The sequence below is a fragment of the Canis aureus genome, chromosome 2 (assembly GCF_053574225.1).
Source record: "Canis aureus isolate CA01 chromosome 2, VMU_Caureus_v.1.0, whole genome shotgun sequence".
Taxonomy (NCBI): Eukaryota; Metazoa; Chordata; class Mammalia; order Carnivora; family Canidae; genus Canis; species Canis aureus.
The window spans coordinates 15,607,948-15,630,714 of NC_135612.1; the positions used below are offsets into that span (position 1 = coordinate 15,607,948).

Sequence of the window (22,767 nt, forward strand, 5' to 3'; positions counted from 1 at the left end):
GTCTTTATCTAAATCAGATCCAGGCGTAGATTGGTTCCTTGGGTGTTTTTTCTCAAGCACAGCTCTTTGAGTATCATTCTGCTCCATCTGCCTCTCCTCATCTGCAGTATTGAACATACAATGAGGGACAGGCATAGGATAACTGCTATAGATAGTCTCATTCTAAAAGGGGAAAAAATGGAAGATGCAAAGGTGTCACTGATTCATAGCAATTCTGAGGTCCAGATGGGCAAATAATGGAAGTTTTTTGGTTAGATATCAAACCTGAGAATAATTCTTCAAGATTCTTAGCCTTGCCTTCTGTACTTTTCCTTGTACCTCTGTCTTTTTTCATGAAAGATTATAGATGTTTCCCAGGTGAGTAGTTTTCTTTGCCTGCTTTCTGTCACTAGATTTTGGGGTCCAAAAGTCTTTCTTCATTTAAGATATATTAAATCTTTTATATATTAAATTAAAAGATATATTAATCTTATATGAATCTTATGGATGTTATGTGAATTCTATTGATACACATTCCTTTGAGCAAGTCACACTTAACACTTTTTTTTTTTTTTTTTTTTAGATAAATCTTTGTATACCTTGGGCTCTTTGTAACAAGGCTTACGGATAGTGCCCTTAATTTTGTAGAAGCTTTATTGTTTGAGAAGATCAATAAGGCACATTCTAAAGTCTTTAGAGAGCCTTTTGGCTGACTAATAGTCTGAGGCATTATCTTTAATATTTTTGAAGTTTTAATGAAAGATTTTTCAGTCATTCCCCTAGCCTCATCTCTGAACAATGTTTCTCTGGTAGTGCCCTGGATATTTTCTTTGCTTATAAAACATTTCTTAATTTTAGCATCATTTGCTTAGTTTTTTTTTTAATAGATTTTATTTTTTTTAGAACAGTTCTAGGTTCACAGCAAAATTGAGTAGAAAGTTAAGAGATGTCCTGTATACCTCCTGTTCCTACACTTGCACAGCCTCTTCCATTGTCAATATTCCACATCAGAGTGGTGCATTTGTTACAACTGATTAACCTATGTTGACATATCATTATCATCTCAAATCCGTAGTTTACATTAGGGTTCAGTCATGGTGTTATACATTCTATGATTCAGGCAAATGTGTAATGATGTGTGTATCTACTGTCATAGTATTGTAGAGAGTAATTTTACTGTGCTTAAATAGTTTCATTGCCTTGTTTATCCCTCCTTCCCCCCAGCCCCTGCCAACCACTAAACTTTGGACTGTCTCTATAGTTTTGCCTTTTCCAAAATGTCTTATCGTTGTAATCATATAGCATGTAGCCTTTTGGATTGGCTTCTTTCACTTAGCAATAGGCATTTAAAGTTCCTTTTCTATTTTTTCATGTCTTGAGAGGGTTTGTTCATTTGTTTTATTACTGCTTAATAACCCATTGTATGGATGTCCCACAGTTGATTTATTCATTTAGGTACCAAAGGACATTTTGGTTGTTTATAAATTTGGCAATAATGAATAAAGCTATTATAAACATCTGTGTGCAGATGTTTGTGTGGACAGAAGTTTTCAACTCATTTGGGTAAATACCAAGAAGCAGGATTCCTGGATTGTATGGTGAGAGTAGGTTTAATTTTGTAACAAACTGCTAAATTAGTTTCCAACATGGCTGTACCATTTGAATTCTTATCGACTATGAGTGAGAGTTTCTATTGCTCTATATCCTTGCCAGCATTTCCTATTGTTACCCTATAGGCATTTGTTCTTTTTAATAGATACGTAGTAGTACCTCATTGTTGTTTCAATTTGCAATTCGTAATGACATATGATGTTTAGGATCTTTTCATAAGCTTATTTGCCATCTGTATATTTTCAGTGAAGCATCTATTCAGGCCTTTGGCCCAGGTTTTTTTTTTTTTTTTTAAGAGTTCTTTGTGTATTTTAGATAAGATACCTTTACTAGATACGTCTTTCGTAAATATTTTCTCTCAGTTTGTGGCTTGGCTTTTCACTTACTTGATAGTATCTTTTGTAGAGGAAATCTTGTCTCCTTTTTGTTTAACAGCCCTTTCATTATTTTCCTTCTCACTTATCAAGTTTTACTCTAAGCAGTAAAACGAACCAGGTGGCATATTCAACACTCTGGTTGGAAATTTCTTTAGCTAGATCAGCCACTTTGTTAGTCATATTTTCTGCTTTTTGTATGACTCCATGGGACAGTGTTGCTAAAGTTTCTGCCACTACTTAACAAGGATTCCCCCTTCCTCAGATTTCCAATAACATTTGCATTTTTGCAAGTCCTCACCCATAGACTTATCAGAGATCATGGGACATCTATAAACAGGTTCCTCAGGATGCTTTGAGCTTTCTCTAACACTCTCAGAGCTCCCTGCCTGGTTCCAAAGCCCCTCTCACATCTTAAGTTTTCAATATGGCTGTGACTCCGCTTCCAGGTACCAAAATTTGTATCTGTTGCTGCCCTAAAAGAGACCCTTATGTTGTACAGTCTCATTTCTAAGGTTGCTTTAAAATAAATCATGTAGAGGATCGTATTACAGCACAATCTGAATTTGCAACCTTGAAGAAAGGGTTGGGTCCTTATATAGGTACCTTTGGGCAGATTGTGATGGAGCTAGGAACCTTGGATCTTTAAATTATGTTGAACTTCCTTTGCCAGTGGAAGCAGCCCTTCTACTCCTTCCTAGGAGGTCTGTCTCCCATGGCCTAAAGACCCTATGATGTCCCCTAAGGTTGTTGCCTGCAATGGACTGCTGATCTTCTTGTCATATTCTTGCCATCTTTCATTGCTTCTAGACCTATAATCAGCCTTGAGTCCACCCAGGCCCTGGAGGGTGAGGTATAAAATTTAAACCAGGAAGAAATGTGATACACACCAAAATAATTTGAAAGTTCTGTCATTTTGAGGAATATGTATGGAAATGGATTCTAAGAATGTGAAGTCGGGGATCCCTGGGTGACGCAGCGGTTTGGCACCTGCCTTTGGCCCAGGGCGCGATCCTGGAGACCCGGGATCGAATCCCACATCGGGCTCCCGGTGCATGGAGCCTGCTTCTCCTTCTGCCTCTCTCTCTCTCTCTCTCTGTGACTATCATAAATAAATAAAAATTTAAAAAATGTAGTCTATTAAGAATGTGAAGTCAAGTGAAAGGAATATTGGATCAGGCAATAGTGGTGTGCCTGTGTGTGGTGGGGCTGCTGCTGGCAGATAGGATGTCAGGAAATCCTGTAAGGATTATGCTATTAAGAGGATACTCCTAACAGTTCACTTAGGAAATGAGAAATGTTGGGTACCTAAATGAAGACAACAGAGTTGGGGATCAGAAAGAAGGAACTGATGCTCTCTGCTCTTCTCACATACTTTTTTAGCACTTGCTGATTAATTATTTAATGTCTTCTTTCACTAGACAAGGCTATTCAATTATTAGGACCACTTATTTTTGTAACAGCATGAGCAACAGCAAACATTATATGCTGGGCATTATTGTAAGCACCTAACATACTTTAATTACTTTGATCACCACACCTACTCTTTAAGTAAGAACTAGTATTAAATACATTTTTTAGATGTGGAAACAATGTTGAGGATCCTTAAGAACCCTCAGGTTTGATGATTTGCTGGAAGAACTCCCAGAACTCAGAAAAGCTGTTATATTCATGGTTTCAGTTTATTACAGTGAAAGGATACAGATTAAAATCAGCAAAGAGAAAAAGCATGTAGGGCAGGAGTCCAGGAAACACAAAGCACTAGCTTCCACTTGTCTTTCAATACAGTCATATGGAAAGTGCTCAATTTCCCAAACACTGTGTAACAAGTGCAAAGTCTTACTAGGAAGGCTCTCCTGAGCCATGGAGTCCAGGTTTTGTTGTTGTTGTTGTTGTTTTTCTTTTAGGGGTTGTCATGTTAGTCACCTAGGCATGGAGTGCCCCCATAATTGGCAATTACTCAGTTTCTAGCCCCCACAGAGATAAAACTAATACAGCTTGCTGCGGGACTCAGGTGGGTGAAAGCATGCACTCACCGTAAGTCACATGGTTAGAATAAACTATATGACATGGCCCATGGCTTCAGGTATACAAAGACACTCTTGCTTTTATCAGGCATGATATTCCAAGGGCTTATTGGTTATTTCTTAGAAGCCAGTCAAGGGACAGCCCTCTTTAGAAGATACAGGGTTTGAACACCTTAAGCCTGTGCAGTTAACCTTTTACTGCACAGCTGAAGGATAAGTAACTTGCCTTCTGAAATACATAGAATAGATGACTGAGTTAAAATTTAAACAGAGGCATTCTGGCTCTACTGTCAGTTGTTTTAACCATATACTCTATTGCCTTTTGGCATCTCTTCTGTCAAACATAAAATCTGGTATATTTGAGGCAGTTAATAAATTTTCATTAAGTGAATGAATGAAAAGATAGTAGGAAACTGTAGGCTGGTTCAGCTGATTTAATAAAGGTCATTGATGTTAGAGCTTTTTTTAATCTTTGTGAAATATCACATGTCTATGTCTACTCCCAAGCTCTCTAAGTCTATAACAGTTATTAGACGCTTGCTGAAGATCAGTGTAAGTTTCTTTTTGCCCTCTTCATGTGTGTAAATATTGCTCAATTGCCTGGAGAGTAAGATTGGAAATCTAATTATTTCCAATGTATTAATAAAGTATATGACTGCTTGAAATTTCTATATTTAGAGCTATTTTTTTGGTTTACGGTCTTATGAATTCCTTAATAGCAGTTATAATTGCACTCAGAGCTAAATACTTGTGATGTTTAAGGTTTTTTTTTTTTTTTGTATTCATGTGTATTAGCTGATCGCTCTTGGAATAAATAATAAGGTTTGACTGTAATGTAAAGAAATAATTCCTTCTCTAGTAGTTTATATATTTCTCAAATTTTTCTACCCATGTGAAACATGGGTACTATTTCCATACTACTATATATAGTAGTATTTTCCATACTACTATAACATGTAAACATTTTAGAAAAAGAGAATAAATCATACCAGTTACAATTTTGTTTTTTTTTTAGAGATTTTATTTATTCATGAGAGACACAGAGAGAGGCAGAGACATAGGCAAAGGGAGGAGAAGCAGGCTCCATGCAGGGAGCCCTATGCGGGACTGGATCCCAGAACATGATCTCAGGATCATGTCTTGAGCTGAGGGCAGATGCTCAACTGCTGAGCCACCCAGGCGTCCTCCAGTTACCATTTTTAACATTTAAAAGCTCCTTCCTTTTATCTGTTATAACCTTATTAACATATAATTGAAGTACAATAAACTTTACACATTTAAAATAATTTGGTCTGTTTTGGCACACATCCATGAAACTATCATCACAATCAAAATAATGAATGTGTCTATCACCTCCAAATGTTTTTTCATGTCATTTTTCAGTGGTCATTTGTATATTTCTTTTAAAATTTTTGCCTGCTTTTCTTTTGAAATCTATTAAATTAAATTTATTTTTAAATTTCAGTATAGTTAACATACAGTGCTATGTGGTTTGGTTTCAAGTGTACAGTGTGGTGATTCAACAATTCTATACATTACTCAGTGCTCCTTAAGATGGGTGAACTCTTAATCCCCTTCACTTATTTCATATAACCACCTCCCCCCCCCCCCCCGCCTACCTCCCCTCTGGTAACCATCTGTTTGTTCTCTAGTTAAGAGTATGTTTTTTGGTCTGTCTCTATCTTTCCTTTGTTTGGTTTCCTAAATTCCATATATGAAATCATATGGTATTTTTCTTTCTCTGACTGGCTTATTTCACTTAGTGTTATGCTCTCTAGCTCCATCTACTTTGTTGCAAATTGCAAGATTTCATTTTTTTTTAAAGATTTTATTTATTTATTTGCGAGAGAGACAGAGATTGCAACAGAATAGCAAGAGAGAGCACAAGCAGGGAGGAGAGGGAGAAGCAGGCTCTCCACTGAGCAGGGAACCTGACCTGGGGCTGGATCCCAGGACCTTGGGACTACAGCCTGAGCTGAAGGCAGATGCTTAACGGACTGAACCATCCAGGTGCCCTGATTTCATTATTTTTTATGGCCAAATAATATTCTTTGTGTGTGTGTGCGTATGTGTGTATATACACACACGCACACACACACATATATATATATACAAATTTTATATACATAACATATATATACAAATTTTATATATATACATATATATACAACTCTTCTTTATCCATTCATATATGTGTGGACAGTTGGGCTATTTGTCTCTTATAAATAATGCTGCCATAAACATGAAGGTGCATATATCCTTTTGAATTATTGTCTTTGTATTTTTTGGGTAAATACCCAGTGTGATTACTGGATCATAGGGTAGTTCTCGTTCGTGTTCCTTTTCTTTTTTTTAAGAGGAAGAGGCAGGGTAGGGGGAGAAGGAAAGGGAGAGAGAGAATGTAAAGGGGACTCCTTGCCCAGCCCAGAGCCAGATATGGGACTCAGTCTTATGACCCTGAGATCATGACCTGAGCCAAATCCAGGAGTCAAACGCTTAACTGACTGAGCCACCTAGGCACCCAGGTAGTTCTGTTTTTAATTTGTTGGGGAACCTCCATACCGTTTTCCACAGTTGCTGCGCCCGTTTGCATTCCCACCAGCAGTGAATGAAGGTTCCTATCTCTCCACATCTTTGACAACACTTGTTTCTTAGGTTTCTGATTTTAGCCATTCTGACAGGTGTGAGGTGATCTCATTATAGTTTTGTTTTTTTAAAAGATTTTATTTATTTATTCATGAGAGACACAGAGCGAGGCACAGAGAGAAGCAGGCTCCATGCAGGGAGCCCAGTGTAGAACTTGATCCCAGGACTGCATGATCATGCCCTGAGCCAAAGGCAGATGTTCAACTGCTGAGTCACCTGGATGTCCCAATCTCATTATAGTTTTGATCTACATTTCCCTGATGATGAGTGATGTTGAGAATCTTTTCATGCATCTGTTGGCCATGTGGATGTCTTCTTGGAGAAATGTCTGTTCATGTCTTCTGTCCATTTTTTAATTGGATTATTTATTTTGGGGTATTGAATTGTATAAATTCTTTATATATTTTGGATACTAACCCTTTATAGGATATTTCATTTGCAATACCTTCTCCCATGCTGTAGGTTTTATTTTAATTTTGCTGATCGTTTCCCTTGCTGTGCAGAAGCTTTTTATTGAGATGTATTCCCAGTAGTTTGTTTTTGCTTTTGTTTCCTCTGCTTCAGGAGACATATCTAGAAAGATGTTGCTACATCCAGTGTCAGATATATTACTGCCTGTTCTCTCCTAGATTTTTATGGTTTCAGGTCTCAGATGGAGGTGCTTAATTCATTTTGAGTTTATGTTTGTGTATGGTGTAAGAAAATGGTCCAGTTTCATTCTTTTGCATGTAGATGTCCAGTTTTCCCAACACCCTTTGTTGAAGAGACTCTTTTTCCATCGCTTATTCTTGCCTTTGTTGTTGAAAATTAATTGACATATAGTTGTGGTTTTATTTCTAGATTTTCTATTCTATTCCATTGATCTATGTGTCTGTTTTTATGCCAGGACCATGCTATTTTAATTGCTGTAGTTTTGTAGTATAACTAGAAATCTGGAGTTGTGATACCTCCAGCTTTGTTTTTCTTTTTCAAGATTCTGTTGGCTATATGAGGTCTTTTGTGGTTCCATACAAATTTTAGGATTTTTTTGTCCTCGTTCTGTGAAAAATGCTGTCAATATTTTATTAGGGATTGTATTAAATCATCAGGTTGCTTTGGGTAGTATGGACATTTTAACAATATTTGTTCTTCCACTCCATGAGCATGGGATATATTCCCTTAATCTTTGTGTTGTCTGCAGTTTCTTTCATCAGTGCTTTATAGTTTTCAGAGTACAGGTTTTTCACCTCCTAGGTTAAGATTATTCCCAGATATTTTATTCTTTTGGATACAATTATAAATGGAATTGTTTTCTTATATCTCTTTCCATTTTGTCATTATTAGTGTATAGAAATGCAGTGGATTTCTGTACATTGATTTTGTATGCTGTGACTATACTGAATTCATTTATCAATTCTAGTAGTTTTTCGGTGGAATCTTTAGGGTTTTCTAGATATAGTATCATGTCATCTGCGAATAGTGGAAGTTTTACTTATTCCTTGCCAATGTGGATTCCTTTTATTCCCTTTGTTATCTAATTCCTGTGGCTAGACTTCCAGTACTATGTTGAATAAAAGTGGTCAGAGTGGACATCCTTTTCTTGTTCCTGACCTTAGGGAAAAACTCTCAGTATTTTCCCATTGGGTATGATGTCTGCTATGGGTTTTTCATAAAGGCCTTTACTATGTTGAGGTATGTCTTCTCTAAACCTACTTTGTTGAGGGATTTTATCACAAATGGATGTTGTACTTTGTCACATGCTTTTTCTGCATCTGTTGAGATGATTATAGGGTTTCTATATTTTCTTTTATTGATAAGATGTATCATGTGGACTGATTTATGAATATTGAACTGCCTTTCTATCCTGGGAATAAATCCCACTTCATTGTGGTGAATTATTGTTTTAACATATTGTTGGATTTGGTTTGCTCATATTTTGTTTAGGATTTTTGCATCTATGTTCATCAGAGATATTGGCCTGGGGTTTTTTGTTTGTTTTGTAGTGTCTTCTTCTAGTTTTGGTATCACAGAAATATTGGGCCCCATAGAATGAATTTGGAAGTTTTTCTTCCTCTTCTATTTTTTAGAATGGTTTGAGAAGAAGAGATATGAAATGTTTGGTAGAATTTACCTGTGTAGCTCTCTTGTTCTGACTTTTGTTTGTTTTGCCTACTTCCAGTTGGGTTATTCTTATTATGCAATTTTAAGAGTTCTTTCCTTAATTTGATACAAGCCTTTTTTTCTAATATATCTTTTACAAATATTTTCTTCAAGTATGTGGCTTTTTCACTTTTTAATGTTATTTTATGAATGTTTTTAAATTTTAATGAGACACAGCTTACTAATTTTTTTTTCTTTTCTGTTTCATGTTTTTTTGTTTTGTTTTATACCTAAGAAACCTTTATCTACTCCAAGGTTACAAAGATTTTTCCTGTGTTTTGTTCTGAATTTTTATAATTTTAGGTATTATATCCACATCTGTGATCTATTTTGAGTTACTCTTTATGTATAATGTGAAGTAAGAGTTGGTTTTTTTTTTTAAAGATTTTATTTATCCATGAGACACACACACACACACAGAGAAAGAGAGAGAGAGAGAGAGAGAGAGAGGCACAGACACAGGCAGAGGGAGAAGCAGGCTCCATGCAGGGAACCCGATGTGGGACTTGATCCCCGGTCTCCAGGATCACACCCTGGGCTGAAGGCGGCGCTAAACCGCTGAGCCCCGCTGGCTGCCCAAGAGTTGGTTTTTATCTTTTTCCATACAGATACTCAATTGAGTCAACACTGTTTATTGAAGACTTTCCTTCTGTTGACTATATCTTTGTTGGAAATCAATTGACTTTGTATTTGCCTATTTATAGACTCTGTTCGGCTTTTTTTAAATATGTATTATCTTTTTTTTTTTTCAATCAATACCAAACTGTTTTCATTACTATAGCTTTATGATAATTTTTAAAATTAGATAGGGTACTTCGTCCACTTTGTTCTGCTGTGAGATTTTTTTCTATGTCTTCTGCATTTCTATATGAATTTTAGAAATAACTTTTCCAATATCCATAAAATAGCCTCCTGTGATCTGATTGGGATTGTGTTGAATTTATAAATCAGTTTGGGGAGGAACAGCATCTTAAAAATAGTGAGTTTTCTAATCCCTGAAAGTGATATTTCTTTCCATTTATTCAGGATTTTTTTCCCAATAAAGTGATTTTTAATGTAGCATTCTTGGATACCTTTTCTTTTTCTTGTATACCTTCTATTAGCTTTATTTTTAGGAATTATGTTTTTGCCACCACTGAAATGATTTTTTCTATATTTCTGATTGTTCTGGATTTTTATGTACCTGTATTTTATATGAATACAATTGAATTTTATACATTTGCTTTGTATTCTCTCACCTTTTAAAATTTGTTGAAGTAGTCATTTTTTTTTTTTAGTTTCTATAGGATTCTCCATGTAAACGGTCACATAAATGCAATTAAAGATAGTTTTACTTTTTTCTTCCAATCTCTGAGCCAATCCCCACTCCCTCATAGCAGCAATGACTTAAGCATTATGTATAGGGCACGCAGATTATCAATGTGTCCAGAGCTCACTTTATAATAAATTTGTGAACAAAGCCAGTCAAATACTACATTTTATTTACCATATCCACATTTATGTCTTTCAGTTCACTTAATGATAAAAGTAGGTATTCATAAATTAATTGGCAAAGGCAATCAAATGCTGCATTTTATATACCTATCCACATGTATTTCTCTTAGTACAGTTAATGGTGAAAATGGGCATTCCTGCCTTGTTCCTGATCTCAAGAAGAAAGAATTTAGTTTTTCAACATTTTTTTTTATTTTTTTTTATTTTTTTTTTTTATGATAGTCACACAGAGAGAGAGAGAGGCAGAGACACAGGCAGAGGGAGAAGCAGGCTCCATGCACCGGGAGCCCGACGTGGGATTCGATCCCGGGTTCCGGGATTGCGCCCTGGGCCAAAGGCAGGCGCCAAACCGCTGCGCCACCCAGGGATCCCATTTTTGATTCTGTACTCATTACTCAGTGCTTTTGCAGTCATACTGTTCTCTACCCTGATAATTTGTCTTCTCTCAGGGAAGACACTCCTCTGATTTAGGGAGCTTTAAGTTGTGTGTGTTACTTTCTTTTAACACCAAGTATGATTTGAAAAGTAACTGCCTATGTGGTATTTATAGTTTGCTATACATCATTAAAATTAAAATGCAGAATTTAGATGTGGATAGGGCACATGTGTTATTTTATTGATTTTGTTCAGTAATTTATTATATAGTGAACTTTGGAAAACATTGATAATCTATGTCTGCCCTACATATAATGCCTAAAACATCATAGATTGCTGAAATGAGCCGAAGGGTTACACATTCTAACTTGTAGTTATTTGCTATTAGTTTTCCACTACTGCAGCTAATTTACCATATTGGTAAATTTGGTATTTTGGTAAATTGACTATTAGGTAGAGATGGTTAGGGTGTAGATGGAATGCAATCCTGGATTAATTTTTTTTAATTTGATTTTTCTACTCTCTTCCATATACCTGGCATTGCAAAATCAAGTGCCTGGAGTAGAAAATCAGAGTTAAAATGTCAGAATTTGTTACATTCAAATGTTTACAAATGGTTTGAAATCTTGCGGTTCTTTCCCATTTATGAGTCAGTTTGCCATCATCTGTCATATATCCTATATACATAAAACAGCTAAGATTGTTTATGTGTTAACCTAATGGGAGAAGTTGCAGGAGTGTTATTTGAGAGGGATGTCTTTTTGCTCTTCTACTATTTTCCTCTTTCTTGAAAAGTTTCTCATTGGATCAATCTTGTACTTTCATTGAGCCATATGATTATTAAAAGATAGTATATTCATTTTCCATGCAGCTCTGTTTATGCATCCTTAAAGTTTTCTGGTCTACTATACATTTCAGAACACTCTGAAATCCTAAAATCAGTCTTAAACTTAGAAAAAGATGGAAGATTCTGCCTATGTCTCAACCCAGTAATGAAGTGATACTGTGTTTCCTTACAGCTATTATTTTTTAGATTGTATTCCTTCCTTCTGAATGCGGCCCTGATTACAAATATTATGTAAACCCTCCGTTTCTATGTGACTGTTGTCTCTACTGTGTATTACTGCTTCCTGAATGAGACCTTGACTATACACATCATCTAAATCCTGTGATATCCTCTAATAGTCTCTATCTTTATTATTTAAGTGATTAATCTAAATTAGCTACTAGGCCTCATTTGAAAGAGTATCATTTAGTATTACTTGTTTACTAAATTGTATAAATGCAGTTTCAAAAATGAAGTAAGGACTCTTTTTTTTTTTTTTTTAAAGATTTTATTTATCTATTCATGAGAGACACAGAGACAGAGAGAGAAGCAGAGGGAGAAGCAGGCTCCACACAAGGTACTGGATGCGGGACTTGATCTCAGGACCCCAGGACCACGCCCTGGGCCGAAGGCAGATGCCAAACCGCTGAGCCACCCAGGGATCCCCAAGGACTCATTTTTGCATTAGTTATCCTTACTTCCTCCATTTTGGGGTGATGTTATCTGCTTTTATAGGCTTTGATTATGTTGCAAAGCCCTACTGATGACAACATTTATGAACTCATATTATGTAAGAAATGCCAAGATGTGAAAGGCACAATGCTTATCCTCTGAGAGATGATACGACTTGTACATAGATGACTGTAATGTAAAATACAAAGAGCTAAAATTCATGAAGTACTTCTGAGAGTACAGTATTTGAGGAAAACGTTTCAGGAAAGGTAATAAGTGAAAAGTGTCAGAGTAGAAATACTTCATGTCCTAAAATTTAAACTTTTTTTTTTTTTTAAGATTTTATTTATTTATTCATGAGAGACACAGAGACAGAGACACAGGCAGAAGGAGAAGCAGGCTCCATGCAGGGAGCCGGACGCGCGACTCAATCCTGGGTCCCCAAGATCATGCCTTGGGCTGAAGGCGGCGCTAAACCGCTGGGCCACTGAGGCTGCCCTAAACTTTATTTTTAATTAAGCATGAATTTTATTATGAAAGATATAGAAGAAACAAAATCTGAGTAAAATGAAATAACGCATTGTAGTAAAGATTACTCTAAAAATAAAAGGTTTCTTCGTTAGAGAGTCTTAGACATAAACATTAAAATGTATTTCTCTCAGAGCCCAACCACCTTTTGTTTTCTCTAAGGGTTGGCCTAATAGCAACAGCAGCACAATTTTTTTTTTAATTTTTATTTATTTATGTTAGTCACAGAGAGAGAGAGAGAGAGAGAGAGAGGCAGAGACATAGGCAGAGGGAGAAGCAGGCTCCATGCACCGGGAGCCCGATGTGGGATTCGATCCCGGGTCTCCAGGATCGCGCCCTGGGCCAAAGGCAGGCGCCAAACCACTGCACCACTTAGGGATCCCAGCAGCACAATTTTTAAAGCAATAGTCATTTATGTTTGTTGTCATTAATTTCAACCTTCCAACACATATTTACCTACAGAGTTACAGAGCTATTGGTAATCTTATTTATTAAGATGTCTTATTGCCTAACACATGTTTTGAATTTTTGCCAAACATTTGGGTAAGGTTTTCTTTATGCTTTACATTCTGTACTAACAAAGCTTTGGTTTATTGTTGGTAAGTGAATACTTCAGGCATTTTTCCATATACATTTCCATATATATTTTCCCATATATTTTCTCTCCAGGTTTAAAGTCCTGTTAATATTAGGGAGATCTAAAAATTAAAACATAAAAAATTAAGGGCCAATTATTTACTTCATAAAATTCCATTTTTTCCCCATTTTTACCAAAGTCCTAAAATAGTTTCCCTATACTTTTCTCCCCTATACTTTTAAAACATTAATAATATTAAAGTATTTTAGAAACACATCTTTGATATAGTATGTGTCATTTTAATTGATAGCCTTGTTAAATTTTTCTTTTTGCACAAGTGTCTGAGTTATATTATTTCTGTATTTGTTGTTGCCAATTTTTCTTAAGATCCATTTTCTTAGTTTAGGTGTACCCTACTCACTTGAATATCTTGTTGGATGAATTTTTGTGTCCCTCTAGTGAAAGTATTTCAGACTTTACTCTGCACTTCATTTCTTGCTTTTCCTTCTGAATGGTTACTCAGAACTGGCAGTTTTGTTGGCTCATTGATTAAACGCAGTAGGATTCTTGAGTTGAAGAAGTCAATTCTAAAATATTGATTGTGTAAGGAATCATTTTAAATGGGAAGGGAGTTATGTTTAGAATTGTTTCAGGACTTTATACAAGCCTGGTGTCTATTGTATAGTATATAACCACTGTTAAAATAGAAACTGGGAATGTGAAAGAGATAGCTTCCCTGCCCTTCCAGTTCTGTGATTTATGTTTTGAATCTTTATTTAAACTTGCTTTATATAATAAATCTGTTAGTGATCTGTAAATGGCCAGCACTGAAGGTTTGAAGTGTGAGTGTGTATATGGATATGTGTGTGTGTGTGTGTGTATGTGGAACACCAGGTTTACATCAAGTATTAAAATATATGAATATTTTCATTAGAAACTAAACCAAACCCTTCAACCACATGAAGAGTAATGCTACAGTCAGATTTCAGGTAGGGTCTAAGTAATACCTGAGGGGTTACTTTTCAAGAAAAATTTGTGGATGGTATTTCAAATGAACAAAATATAAGCTTATTTATTTATTTATTTATTTTTAAATTTTTATTTATTTATGATAGTCACAGAGAGAGAAAGAGAGAGAGGCAGAGACACAGGCAGAGGGAGAAGCAGGCTCCATGCACCGGGAGCCCGATGTGGGATTCGATCCCGGGTCTCCAGGATCGCGCCCTGGGCCAAAGGCAGGCGCCAAACCGCTGCGCCACCCAGGGATCCCTATAAGCTTATTTAAAATCAAATATAGGCCTTTATATAGTTTGGCTAAGTATTGATGCTAATTCTTTGTTAGTCTAAGCAGCTTTATAATTTTCTTACTGCTAATTTGTGCACCAATAAAAGATGGTGGAATCAACATCTGTTTTTCAGTGAAAGGAAGTTTAACTCTCTTGCAGAAAAAGCAGTGTTTTCAGCATTTGTCATTTAAACAAATAGAAATGAATTTAACAAAATGTTATGTTCAGACAAAGCACCAGATAAAATATTTTATGCTTGTTTTATTCTTATTCTAACATCAAGTCCTCCCTCCAGTGGCTGCTGTTACAGCATTTTCCTTTTTCACCTTATTTTGGAAAGCATGGAATGTTATTACTGTTTTTTTTCCTCAGAATTAAAGCCCATTTTTGTGTCATGTTGAAAAATTGGCAGATGATACTCTGTGGGAAATAGTTTTTTGTGACTAGAGCCCATCGGTTAGTAGTAAAGGGGACAGATTCTTCTGAATTGAGTTCTTAGTCTCCATCTTTCTCTTTTCTTTTTTCTTTTTTTCTTTTCTTTTCTTTTCTTTTCTTCTTTTCTTTTCTTTTTTTCTTTCTATCTATCTATCTATCTATCTATCTATCTATCTATCTATCTATGTGCAACACAGAGAGAGACAGAGAGACGCAGAGACACAGGCAGAGAGAGAAGCAGGCTCCAGGCAGGGAGCCCGACGTGGGACTGGATCTCCAGGATCAGGCCCCGGGCTGCAGGCGGTGCTAAACTGCCACGCCACCGGGGCTGCCCAGTCTTTATCTTTCTTTTTCCAGTTGCTTATAACTGCCCCTATGCCTGCATAAAAAATTTTAATCACTTATATATTCTCAAAGGCCAATTTTACTAATTATACTTTTAGAGGCAATATACGAAACAATGAACAAAAACATAAATGACATTTGACATTTTCAGAAATGCATCCTTATATTTTTACATATTTTAGTGTAAAGTTGTTGAATGTTATTTTTAATAGATGTTTTAAAAAACATTTACAGTTTATTTATTTATTTATTTAAAAGATTTTATTTATTTATTCCTGAGAGACAGAGAGAGAGAGACACAGACACAGGCAGAGGGAGAAGCAGGCTCTACGCAGGGAGCCCAACGTGGGACTTGATCCCGTGTCTCCAGGATCACACCCTGGGCTGAAGGCAGCGCCAAACCACTGAACCATTGGGGCTGCCCAGTTTATCTTTTTAAATAACTGGTGCCAATGCTTTTGAGGAAATCAGTTTTTATTCAGAAAATTAGTTTCATTTCAAAATATGCAATGAATCAATTGGATTTTAGATTGGATACAATATTTTATTGATATCTGCAGTTTACTCAATAACCTGTTTATTCTGGGACGCCTGGGTGGCTCAGTGGTTGAGCTTTACCTTTGGCTCAGATCATGATCCCTGAGATCCCCATCTCAGAGATAATCATTATTCTGAATTTTGTGTTTTTCTCTTTATTTTTCTTATAGTTTTATTACCTAAATTGTGATACCTATAAATTGTTTTAGTTTAGTTTGTTTTTGAGCTCTAGATAAATATTATATTGTCTGTAGTTTCTTAAGTTGTTAACTCAATATTATTTGAAAATTTAGAGAATTTATCCATATTTTTGAGTGTTATTGTGATTTATTCACTTTGACTATTATATAGTATCCACCTCTATTAATACATTGCAATAGATTTGCCCTCCTATAATTGGAGAACAACCCTTTCCAGTTTTGGTTGCCAGACTCTAAGATAGTCCCAGTGATTTTTGCTTCTTGATATCCATGCCTTTGTATAGACCCCTCCTGCATTGAACAGGATTGCTTCCTGTGCTGGTTGAGTGTCAAGGAAGTGATGCTGAGGGCAGCCCCGGTGGCGCAGTGGTTTGGCGCCGCCTGCAGCCCAGGGTGTGATCCTGGAGACCGGGATCGAGTCCCACATCGGGCTCCTTGCATGGACCCTGCTTCTCCCTCTGCCTGTGTCTCTGCCTCTCTCTCTCTCTCTGTGTCTCTCATGAATAAATAAATAAAATCTTTTATTTATTTATTTATTTTAATAAAAAGGAAGTGATGCTGAGACTTTGGCAGCTTTCCCCTTGCTCTCCTGGGCCTTTCTCAGAGGCCACGTCTTGGTAATCCTCAAGCCGACTTGTGAAGAAGCCCATGTGGGAGGGAATGAGGCTTCCAACAGCAATGGGTATCAATAACTTATCTGTGTGAGTTACCTGTATCTTTAGCCAGGCCTTAAGATGATTGCAGACCTGGCCGATATATCTTACTTGTAGCCTCATGAGCCAGATTCAGGACCTCCCAGATGGGCTGCTCTCAGATTTGTGATCTACAGAAACTGTAAGAGATTATGATAAGTGTTTATTATTTTTGGCAACTACATTTTGAAGTAATTTATTATATAGTTATAGATAATGAATAAACTGGCTTTTTGATGACATGAATATTCTATGAACATTTACATACCTGTCTTATGGTGTGCATGAACAGGACCAGGTACTGAATCAAGATATAAGATTGTTGGATTAAGATTATAAGAATTTTAATTTGGAAATATCATGCCAGTTTTTTGAAAATTTTTATACTAATGTATATTTTGCTGTTTTTTAAAATGGTGGTTGGAATTTTTTTCAGTATGTTTGTGTATGTAATCTCCATACCCAGTATGGAGCTTGAACTCACAACCCCTGATCAAGAGTCACATGCTCTTCTAACTGAGCCATCCAGGTCTCCCTACTAATTTATATTTTGCTTAGCAGTATGAATAAGAATTTCCCTTTGACTCCATTCTCTTTCACTTCTGATATTGTCAGACTTCTTAATTATTTCTAGTCTAGCAGGTGTAAAATAATACACATTTTTTCCTTGCTCCAGTTTCATAATAGTAGTTTCCTATATTTTCCCTAAAAGTTTAAAGTTTTACATTATGCCCTTAATCCATTCAAAATTGATCTTTATGTAAGGAGTAAGTATCATTTATTTATTTCTATATAGTAGTTAACCAGTTGTCCCAATTGAAAAGTCCATTCTTTCTCCAGTGATCTATTAGTGTCATCTGTGTCACATGAATCTGTTATATAGATATGTTTTGTAGTTCTGTTGATCAATTTATTTATTCCATTAGTAATGACTTACTGTGTTACTTATGATGATACCTAGTAAGGCAAGTCTTCCTATAATATTCTTCTTCTTTAGAAGTGTGTTTTAAATATTCTTGGCTATTCTTCTTAGAACTTTTTGAATTAGTTTTTCCAAATCTTGTTGGGTTTGAGTGGAATTATATTGAATCCACTTATCAGTTAGAGAAAAATTGATATCTTTAGAGTCTTGGGTTTTCCTGTCCGTGAATATGATACATCTTGTCATATATTTCAGTCTTATTAATGTCTTTCAATAACATTTTATCAATTTGTGCATATAGGTTTAACACATATTTTGTTGGACTTATTCTTTGTAGGTTTTTATTTTTTGCATTTAAAAATGATGTCTTTTTTAAAAAAAATATGCTTTATAACTCTTGTTGGTGTTTATAAATATACTTTGTTTTTATATAAAAATCACTTTAGCCATCATGCTATATTCTTTTTATTTCTAATAATAGACTTAAATATTCTTCATTTTTGATCTAGAAATTTTTGTTTCTTGGCTCTTCTTATTTTGTTTTGTTGTTTTGTGTAGTCATATTACCTGCAAATAAAAACTTTCTCTTTTTAATCCTGATACATTTTATTTACTTTTTCATATTTTATACTAGTAGAACCCCCAGAAAACTTTGATTAGAAGTAAAAAGTAGTAAAGTGGTAATGATGGGCATTCTTTTCTGATACCTGATTTTATTTTATTTTTATTTTTTTAAAGATTTTTATTTATTCATGAGAGACAGAGAGAGAGAGAGAGAGAGAGAGAGAGAGAGGGAGGGAAGGGCAGGCAGAGGGAGAAGAAGGCTCCATGCAGGGAGCCTGACATGGGACTTGATCCCAGGTCTCCAGGATCATGCCCTGGCCCGAAGGTGGCGCTAAACCGCTGAGCTACCCGGGCTGCCCTGGTGCCTGATTTTAAAAGGAATGTTTTTAATATATTACCATGAAGAGCAATTTTACTGTATTTTTGTTTTGTTGAACCTCTTTATTACGTTAAAGGTATTCCTTTTTTCCTCCTTTGCTTTGGCTTCTCTTCCAAAAATAAGTATCAAATTTTATTAAATACTTTTCCTGCAAATATTGAAATTGTTATTTCTTCCTTTATGATAATTTAGTGAGCAACATTTGTAGATATTCTAAGTTTTGTAATGGACCTTCTTTGTTATTCTCAACAGGAGGATCACTCAGCAGACCTATCTATAATGTTGAAATCTAGTTGTAAAATTCTTGACTCGCATGATCATGGGAAGGGATTCCACCCCTTTGTGCTCATGTAGACAATAGTAATGAGAGCCATCTGGCATACTGTGTTTAAGCATAGGTCTAATAACATAAATGGCTTAACATTCCACACAGTGCCCTTGTGCTGACGACTTCAGTGCCACAGAGTTAATTTCCTGTAATTAATATTGTGGCTAAGTAAGAGTTGTCTTTGTTAGGGCAAAATATTTTATAGACGCCAACAGGGTTCAAAGCCCTTTGCTTTTGGAATAAGAGAATTTTGTTGTCTCAAACCCTTTGTTAATTTGGGAAAGGTATGAATTGTGTGTATTGTTTCCCGAATGAAGTAAATAACCACTGTAACTAATATGGTAGTTTAAAATGATGACTTGAGATTCCGAATTCCTAATTCTCTTTTTTTTTAAGATCAGATTTTGTAGTATCACAGCAATATAGAGCCTCCCCACATCTTTCTGAATTCATTGCCTGTTGGTTCCATGATTGGGCGTTGTTGAAATATGGTACAAACGTGAAATTCTAGAAAGTACTATCACTTTATAAAGAATTGGGAAATTCTAGAAGTGAAAAAAATCCATTCTGAAGGCACTTAAATGATAACATTCCTCATTGTTAACACATTTCGGTAAAATCAGACTTCACAGAGATTTTCTCCCTAAGTAAACAACAAAGAATGCACTGTCAGTAGACACTGAATATGAGTGGTACTTAAATGCCTTATTTGCAGTACAAATGTGGTCTCCACAAAGCTTAACTTTACCATTAAATTTTATTGCTGATGTTATTAGTATGGTTTACTGGCATTAAGAGTAAATTGCTTGATTATATGCTTAAGTTTTTCTTTATTTTTGTTTGTATAGCAAATGGTATATTTCTAACTTTGAAGTAAGTTAATACAATATGTGGGATCAGTTCTGATAATAATAAAGCAATTATTATTAAATTTCATTCTTTGTTAGAAATTAGGTAAAATTGGGGTGTTATTAAGTGGTATATAGTCAAGGAATTAACTAAATCATAACCAAAGTAAATCAGTAAATCATTAGAAGAGGTATGTAAAGACTAGTGACAAGCCAGGGAGGCACATTGTCATTGACAGACAACATGCAATGCACAGACTTGGAAGTAGCTAGACTAGAGCACTGTGATTTACAAAAACTTTATATATAATGTTTACCTTTTATACCTAGGAAATACTGTATTTGCCCCTAATGTCTAGATGGAGCAGGTTGCCAGCCTAGCTCTGGTAGGAAGGATGGCAGGGACATTTGAAGAGAGAAGTTCTTTAAATGAGTCTGCCTACAGTTCACTTATCACTTCTGTTTCATAAAAGGAATAGAGAAGAATGAGTGGAAGGGGCAAGCCTCTTCCCCCTCTTCCTCTTCTTGACATTTTGAAATTATAGCTGGAGAGAAGACCTGGAGAGAGAGAGAGAGCCATTTAATATTCGGTGAGGTACACTACTCCAGTGTATACCTCTTTTGGACTATGGGAATCCTTACCTCAAAAAGAAACCTTGTACCTATTAGCAGTCACTCTTTACTCCCCACCTCTAACACCCAAAACCCATTAATCTACTTTTTCTTTGTGTGGATTTGCCTATTCTTGTCATTTCATATTATAATGGTCTTTTGTAACTGGTTTCTTTCACTTAGCATAATGTTTTCAAGGCTATTCATGTTGTAGCATGTATCGGTACTTCATTTGTTATTAATGAATAACATTCTGTTGTATGGATATGCCATAATTTGTTTAATCATCACTCGATAGACATTTACTTTTAGGCAGTTATGAATAATGCTTTTAGGAATACTTATGTAAAAGTTTTGCTATGTATATGTGTTTTCATTTCTCTTGGATATATACCTAAAGTGGAATTGCTAGGTCATATGGTAAATCTGTTTAATATTTTAAGGAACTGCCAAACTTCTCTAAAATGTATACCAGTTTACATCCCACCTAACAATGTATGAGGGTTTCATTTTCTCTGCATTCTTACCAGTACGTGTTATCATTTTTCCTGTTGATTATAGCTGTGCCTTAGGATGCGAAGTGGTATGTTTTTGTGGTTTTGATGTTCATTTTCCTCATGACTAATAATGTTGAGCATATATTTTTTTGTGCTTTTTGGTCATTTGTATATCTTCTTTGGAGAAATGTGTATTCATATCCTTTGTCCATTTTTGAAATTGAGTTATTCATCTTCATTGTTGATTGCCAGAATTCTTTATATATTCTGGACACATCTTGTCTCTTAACACGTCAATTTTTTTTCACTTTCAGAAAAAATATTTAGAAAAGTACATTATCACAGCTTGGATTTTTCAGAAGCAGATGCTGAGATAAAATTTGGAGTGCAAGATGTTTATTAAAGATCAACACTTAAGAAAAGGAGGAGGACAACTGGATTGATTGGAGGGAGAATTTGGATTAATGCAGGTCTGATGAAACCTCCACCAACCTGATAGTGAGCTCTGGAGCAATATTGCCTGTCAGAGTTGTCCTGCATTAGTCTGAAATGGTGGTGCCTTCATATTCCAACCTGGCTCAATCAGCAACTAAGCCAGTCAGCCTGGGAAAGACATGACCTTGAATAAGGCAACTCTTAGCATCTGAGACAGACTCTGAAGTGGGCAACAGTTGGAGGCTCTTTGCTAACTGTACTCCTTGCCACTGAGTAGCAAGTTCCCCTTGAAGGGGGCATGTAGGCTAGGGGTTTACCTTCGTGTCTACCACATGCATATTATATTTTAAAATCTAAGTTGAACCTTGAGTTTACATAGTTTAGTGAGTTACTGGTAAGCATATATCTGGAATGAGAAATTTTTTTTTTTTTTTTTTTTTTTTAGAATGAGAAAATTTGATATAGACTTTTGAAAGTAAGGTATTAGTACTATTTCATAGTATTGGCTACTTCAAAAATCTTATGGATATAGTTAGTTTCTATTTGTCTAATTTGGCCTGGAGTTATGTATATTTATAATATTGTTTATTTTTTATTGTTTATATTTACCATAGAATTCAAAGTCTCTAAAGTAGCTTATGTGACATTATACTTGACCCATGTAAATAAAAGAGGCTATTTGTTTGAGATACTGTTTTTCCAATGTTTTGAGCTTCTATATTTGAGAATTATTTTGTCCTCAGCCATAGTTCTGCTATTTCTGCTCCATATTATGAAAACTTCATAAAAGATTGCTTAAATTACTTTTTTCTTTTGAGAGTCTTCAAATGTGAGAATTTTCTTAGTCTTTAATTTATTAGTTTCAGTTTTAGCATTGTTTTGCAGATATTCTAAAGATTTCATTCTAGCCTTGTTGAGTTTGTCTTTTTGCTTGACACAAAACAATGTGACACCTACCCAGATGGCTTCCAGTTTTGGAACCTGTTAAAAAGGCACAATAATGCATTATTAGTTTCTTCTGAAATCTTTGTATTTTATATGCCTTAACTTTTGACTCTTTGTTTTAGATATTTGACATACCAAAGGATTGTGAGGAATGATGAGGAATAATTTTTATCAATCTTAATTCTGAACAGCAACCAAATAGACTGAGACAGTTTTGGTTGACAGCTTTCATCTCTATATAATTAACTACATCCAACTTAGTCAGTCTCTAAATTGTAATACTTCCTGATAATATAAATTAGTACATGAAAGTGAAAACTTTCTGTAGGATAAACTGGAAATTGAAACTGGAATAGTTTAAATGGTTTGACTCCACCATGCAGGTAGAGGACTCATAAGTAGGTGCTTCTTCTAAGTAGGAGTCAGAAGACCAGAGTTAGAATCCCCTTACCATTGGGATGCTTGAGCCAGGTTATTTAACTTTACAAAGCTCA

At 35.4% G+C, this 22,767-nt stretch overlaps 1 protein-coding gene across 22 annotated transcripts in view; it reads left to right on the forward strand.

Annotated features, from left to right (window-relative positions):
• The window catches only part of ARB2A (ARB2 cotranscriptional regulator A), a 419,471-nt gene that overhangs the window by 8,370 nt on the left and 388,334 nt on the right, over nucleotides 1-22,767 (forward strand). For 16 of the 22 annotated variants that reach the window (XM_077864600.1, XM_077864607.1, XM_077864526.1 and 13 more), the window contains exon 2: nucleotides 11,977-12,048. The exons of 5 other annotated variants lie outside the window; for them this stretch is intronic. In XM_077864600.1, coding sequence (XP_077720726.1) covers nucleotides 11,994-12,048 — 55 coding nt within the window. In that variant the 5' untranslated portion in view covers nucleotides 11,977-11,993. Of the gene's footprint in view, nucleotides 1-11,976; nucleotides 12,049-22,767 lie in introns of those variants that run through there. One more of the 22 variants, XM_077864539.1, reaches the window with a different exon arrangement.